The following is a 6644-nucleotide window of genomic DNA, read 5'->3' as shown; positions in this document are numbered from 1 at the left end:
GCTACAGGGAGAGGCTGAATAGGCTGGGGCTGTTTTCCCTGGAGCGTCAGAGGATGAGGGGTGACCTTATAGAGATTTATAAAATCGTGAGGGGCATGGATAGAGTAAATAGGCAAGGTGATATCTATTTCCCTGGGGTGGGAGAGTCCAGAACTAGAGGGCATAGGTTTAAGATGAGAGGGGAAAGATTTTAGAAGGGACCTAAGGGGTATCTTTTTCACGCAGAGGGTGGTGCGTGTATGGAATGAGATGCCAGAGGAAGTGGAGGAAGCTGGTACAATTACAACATTTAAAAGGCATCTGGATGGGGACATGAATAGGAAGGATTGAGAGGGATGCGGGCCGGGTGCTGGTAAATAGGACTAGATTAGGTTGGGATATTTGTTCGGCATGGACGAGTTGGACCGAAGGGTCTGTTTCCATGCTGTACATCTCTCGGACCGTAAAGTGATAGACAAAGACTGAATCCAAGTGCATAGAAAGGTAAATGAAGAGAGGAAGAGAATTCAAGATTAGATTCAGAGAGAAAGAACATGGCACAATTGATGGCTACCACAGGAAACACCAAAACTCTCCAGTTTGTGAAATCAGATCTCCGGAATGACGGGTGTTTTTGATTGGATGGATGTTGTGAAGGTGCCACACTTTTAAGGCAGGCAAGTTTGTCCCAATTTCTGATGGGGGACAAGTGATGAGCAGTCAATGAGATGATCAACAACTTGTGAAGCCTGGGTTGTTCGGTTTTTAATGAAAGGCTGGAACAATAGAAGCAGCCCGGCTGGGTGTGGTTATGATCCTAGCCACAGAACCAGGGATCTTTCGCTTTCAGTTGATGTTGGGGTCTTGAACAAGTGGAAGCTTATTTTTCACTCTCTCAATTACAGACAAAAGTTGTAAATTCTCTTTCTGGGCTGCTGGGTTACAGATGAAGGGCTTAGGCCCGAAACGTCAGTTCCCCTGCTCCTCGGATGCTGTCTGGCCTGCTGTGCTTTTCCAGCGCCACACTCTCGACTGCTGGACGACACGTTAGACGAGATCTGGCTTTACTGAATTTGCCTTTTGTTTTCCCCAAGGGCGGGGGGAAATTACATGGGATGTTACCAAATCGAACCAGTTAATTAGTTATTGGTGCTGCATCTATCATTCGATTAAGTTTTCCAACCGAGTTAAGTTATTCCTTATTTTGTTGCATTTTAACTACAGCATTTGAATAAATTGTGTTTTGTTGAACGTCAAGTGGACGTACTGGTCAAATTGCATCTGGGACAGACGCTGCACATTTCAATTAAGAAAAAGTTAGGGTCCCAGCTCCCCTCTTAAAATATTTTGATGGGGTTTGGCCTGGTCCATAACAATATGGAGAGGATATTGTGGGAAAATCTAGAATGAGGGCTGACCAGTTTGAAAATACTGGGCACCCTTTTAAAACAGAGACAAGGAGAACGTTACTCCTTGTGAGGATTGTAAGACTTTGGATTCTCCCCTGAAAAGATGGTGGAAGCAAAGTCTATTCTTTATCAAAAGACGGTTGGAATCTCATCAGGAAAGGAGTGTGGTGTACATAGGATCTGAGGTTGCACTCTGTCACCTTGTTGGGCGCAGAGCGATATTGATGGGTTTAATCGACCATTCCTGATCCTAATTTGCACATTCTCCTACTCTCAGGGGACGGGTGTCCTTACACTGTTAAACACCAGACCTGACTTGCTGACGTAGGGTTGATTGTTCAGCTAATCCAGCAGGTTCCTTCTCCTGAAGGTCACAGGGATGGGTTGATGGCCGAGCTGTTGGTCTCTGAGGCACATGGCAATTCAACACCATGTTCACGACAACATGAGGCAGCTCACAATCCACCCTGTCGCAGCTTTACTCTGTATCTAACTCTGTACTGTCCCTGTCCTGGGGAGTGTTTACTCTGTATCTAACCCCATGATGACCAAATCCTGGGGAGCTTTTGATGGTCTATTTTTCAGATTTGTAGGGATGTGTTCCAACCAAAGGTCCTTAATCCCTGAACCTAATGGACAGAACAGTGAAATAAACTGAAGTACCAGCTGATGAACAGAAACGAGAAGCCTGATTGGTTTAATTTATGTTTGTTTTGTCCTCTGACAGCTGTGGGCTCCATCTGCAGGTAAACATTTCCCTCTGCTGGTTCCTTGCTGTACTGCAGGCTGCCTTCATTAACATCAAAGGAAGCCACGTCCTCTCAGTTCAGTAATCTCTGTGGGGCCTACATTCCCTTTCCAACAAAACAGGTTCAAGACACAGGACCATCTTCTCCAATAAGAGACAATCTAACCATCGGCCCTTGACATTCAATGGTGTTACCATCACTGAATCTGACCATCACCCCCTTGATATTCAATGGTGTTACCGTCACTGAAGCTAACCATCTCCCCTTGATATTCAATGGTGCTACCATCACTGAATCTGACCATCACCCCCTTGATATTCAATGGTGTTACCGTCACTGAATCTAACCATCACCCCCTTGACATTCAATGGTGTTACCATCACTGAATCTAACCATCTCCCCCTTGACATTCAATGGCGTTACCATCACTGAATCTAACCATCTCCCCCTTGACATTCAATGGTGTTACCGTCACTGAATCTGACCATTGCCCCCTTGACATTCAATGGTGTTACCGTCTCTGAATCTGACCATTGCCCCCTTGACATTCAATGGTGTTACCATCACTGAAACTAACCATCATCCCCTTGACATTCAATGGTGTTACAATCACTGAAACTAACCATCATCCCCTTGACATTCAATGTGTTACCATCACTGAATTCCCCTATTGTCAACATCCTGGGAGTTCCCATTCACCAGAAGCTCAACTTGAGTCACCATATAGATACCACTGTAAACCACAAGAGCAGGTTACAGTGAGTAACTCACCTCCAGAATCCCTCTCACAGACTCTGCACTGTCATCAAGGCATATGCCTGGAGTGTGGGGGAAGACTCCCTCTGTGCCCTTGGATGGGGGAGGGGGAGGCAGCACTAACAACACTCGAGAAAGACTGAGTGTTTTTCTGGACGCTGACCCCTCGACATGGACACTTGAGTTGGATTTCTTCAACGGGGACGGCAGTAAAGGTGACTGCGGAGAGACGGCGCGAGGGGTACCCAGCGCATCCTGAGGGGGGGCAGCCGAGAAACGTGAAGATGGAGGGTTCTGTCTGGGCCCCCAAACTGGGCACTGCGAGGAGAGGGGGAGGAGTGGGAAGACAGACACTGACCCGCTGAGGGGGGGGGGCGAGGGAGACCTATATTCTGAGAAGGGGGGAAAGGTCTGGGTGAGGGGGTGGGGGTTCGGTCAATCGGGGGCAGGATCAAACTCTGACCCCGAAAGGGCACCTGTTGGCAGAGAGAGGGAGGAGATCCTGCCACCCCCTCATCAACACAGGCGAAGGAGTGGGCAGTTCTTTACTCACCCCCAACCTCGCACTTCTTCGCCTCCCAACCCCCTTCCTGAGCGCCCCCGCCAGAACGTACCCTTGAGGTCCAGGTTGCGGGCGCCGTTCGAATGCTGGGTGACCGTCCTGGAGTCAATCTTGAGGGTGTGGACGTTGTTGGGGTCACGGGACACCATCACGTTATGCCACTGGTTGTCGTTGAGGGGCTTCTCTGAGTTGCCCTTCATCAGGGATGGCCCGTTGCCCAGGTCGAAGACATAGTGGAGGTAGCTGTGGGGGGAGAGAGAGAAGGGTGGGGGGGGGAGGGGGAGCGAGTGCTTCAGGGTCTTGGATGGACGACGCGCAACACCCCCGAAACCCCACTCCCCTTCCGCTGCCAACGACTCCATTCTCCACCCCCCTCCCCTCATCGATTCCCCACCGTGTGGAAACAGGCCCTTCGGCCCAACTAGGCCACACCGAAGGGTAACCCATTCCCCTCGCCCTGGATCGTACCCCTCGATTTCCTCCGCCCCCACCCTCTGTAAGGCCTGGGGAGAATTCAACACACGCCCTGGGGTGGGGATTCCTGGTGGAGTGGGTGGAATGCACCAGGTCAGGTGTCTCGTGGTGCCCCAAGCGGGGGAGCGTTTTGACGTGGCCCGGGAGTAGTCGTTCTCAGTGTGAAGGGAGTTGGGAAGGAGTTAGGTAGGGCCAGAGTGAGGAGGCTTGACTATGGCCTGAGGGAATGAGATGCTTGGTTGCTAGGGAGTTGGGAAGGAGTTAGGTAGGGCCAGAGTGAGGAGGCTTGACTATGGCCTGAGGGAATGAGATGCTTGGTTGCTAGGGAGTTGGGAAGGAGTTACGTAGGGACAGAGTGAGGAGGTTTGACTGTGGGACCTGACGGATGGGCTTCTCGGTTGTTGGGGAGATTGGGAAGGAGTCATGTAGGGCCAGAGTGAGGAGGTTTCACTGCGGGGTCTGAAGGATGGGCTTCTTGGTTGGTGGTAGGGAGAGTGGTTGGGTCTTGGGAACGAGTCACTTGGGCACTCCACCCAGCCAGGTTTTGACGTTGCCCCGGGACGCAAGTGGAGGTGGGACTCCCAGGAGTACGTGGGGTCCAAACACAGAGCTTTGGCATAGTCCAGTGGGGCGGGTGTTGGTAAAGAGTCACGTGGACCCTGAAGGGGCAGCTTTTGGCATGGCCCGGGGTCCAGGGAGGGGGGGTGGTGGGTGAGATTCTCAGAAGGAAGTGGTAGGGAGTCACCGGGGGGGGACAGGGAGGGCTTTGGCATCGCCCTAGATGGGAGGAGGTAGTTGGCATTCTTGGAAAGCAGTGGTAAGGAGTCACATGGAGGGCGGGGAGCTTTCAGTATGGCTCCCCCGGAGGGTGGGTGGGGATTCCAGGGAGGCGTTGGCAGGGAGTCACGTGGCATTGGACACTCACCCCTTGACGAGCTCCAGGACGATGAAGTCGTTGCCGTCCCCGCTGTTGTAGAGAATGAGGCCGTCGATGGCGGTGGTTTTGAACTGCAGGAAGAGGTGCATGGAGGTGTAGGCCTGTAGAGTAGCCAGAGCAAGGTAGCTGGACTTGGTCTTGAAGGTGACCGGGTCAGCGATGATGTCCCGCATGCCGAAAAAGGCATTGAGCTCACAGTAGCTGATGTCCCCGTTCTTGCACAGGTCCAGGTAGTCCATGCCATTGAAGCGCAGGCTCTGCAGGTGCCCGATGAAGTTGGATGGCACCATCGCGATGAACCGCTTCTCCGTCATGATGCCTGTCTCGATGTTGTGAAACTCCAGCCGCGTGTGGTCACCGGCCATCTGCCCTGGAGACGGCAGGAGGAGAACGGAGGGTCACACCAGGGAACGCCCACTGTCACCCATCACACATCAACCGTCAACCATCACCCGTCACCCATCCCTGTCACCGATCAACTGTCACTCACACACAACCATCGCCCATCAACCATCATCCATCAACTATCACCCATCACCCGTCACCCATCCCCGTCACCAATCAACCGTCACTCACACACAACCATCGCCCATCAACCATGACCTGTCACGTATCCCCGTCACACATCAACCATCACCCATCCCCGTCACCGATCAACCGTCACTCACACACCACCATCACTAATCAACCATCTCCCGTCACCCATCAACCATCAACTGTCACCCACACACACCCATCACCCACCTGTCATCTGTCACGCATCACCCACACACAACCGCCTGTTTGTCAGAGAGAAAGAGAGAGAGAGAGAGAGACAGAGAGCACCAGAAAAGAGAGAGAGGGAGGGAGGATAGAGGGAGAGAGAGGGGGAGAGAGAGAGAGAGGGAGGGAGAGAGGGTCAGGATGAAGAGAGAGAGGGAGAGAGAGACAGAGAGCGATAGAGAAAGAGAGACAGACACAGAAAGAAAGAAAAAGAGAGAGAGAGAGAAAGAGACAGACGGAGAGAGACAGAGAGATGGACCGAGTTAACGTTTCGAGTCCATGATGACTCTTCTGCAGAATGTTTCTTGACTGTTTTGGGTTCTGATGAAGGGCTACGCTGAAGTTGAAACATTATCCCTGTTTCTTTCACTCCCGCTGAGAGGGGAGTCAACGTCCCGGTGTGTATTATCACTGAACGATTAATCCAGAGCCCCCCCTGCCTCTCTGGGGAACATTCTGGGGACTGGGTTTGAATCCCACTGTGGCCAGTTTGGGGAAAGGTCTATCTGGAATGAAGAGTCTAATGATGACAATGAAAACATTGCTGATAGCTGATTCTCCAGGATCTGTATTAGGAAAGGAAACTGCTTTCCCATCTGGGTCGGGGCCTACATGTGACTCCAGACCGTTTGTGCTGTATTTGACACTTAACTGCCCTCAGGGCACCTGGGGATAGGCAATTAAATACTGGTCCAGCTATCCACCCCCTCATCCCATGAATGAGTGAAAGGTAAGATGCAGTCAGACCTGATCAGCTTCTCCAATGTTTAGTTCAGTATCTGGAGTGTTTTACACACACACACACACAGAGTCACAATCACACACTCATACACACACACACACACACACAGTCACAGACTCACATATACACACACATAATCACAGTCAAACACACACACACATACTCACCTCTCCCCTCCCCAAACACAGACACTCTCACACACACACACAGACACACACAGCACTCACACACATACACACACAGCAAACACTCACACACAGCATACACACAAGTC

At 51.4% G+C, this 6644-nt stretch overlaps 1 protein-coding gene across 1 annotated transcript in view; it reads right to left on the bottom strand.

The window, feature by feature from the left end:
* The window catches only part of LOC122543998 (neurexin-2-like), a 139549-nt gene that overhangs the window by 106712 nt on the left and 26193 nt on the right, over positions 1-6644 (bottom strand). The window contains exons 3-4 of the mRNA XM_043683007.1: positions 4855-5236; positions 3508-3698 (exon numbers count right to left, since the gene is read on the bottom strand). Coding sequence (XP_043538942.1) covers positions 3508-3698; positions 4855-5236 — 573 coding nt within the window. The remainder of the gene's footprint in view (positions 1-3507; positions 3699-4854; positions 5237-6644) is intronic.

This window comes from Chiloscyllium plagiosum, chromosome 45, assembly GCF_004010195.1.
Source record: "Chiloscyllium plagiosum isolate BGI_BamShark_2017 chromosome 45, ASM401019v2, whole genome shotgun sequence".
NCBI classification, from domain to species: Eukaryota; Metazoa; Chordata; class Chondrichthyes; order Orectolobiformes; family Hemiscylliidae; genus Chiloscyllium; species Chiloscyllium plagiosum.
Note: the sequence above shows the minus strand (reverse complement) of the source record. Positions and strands in the feature narration are given on the sequence as shown.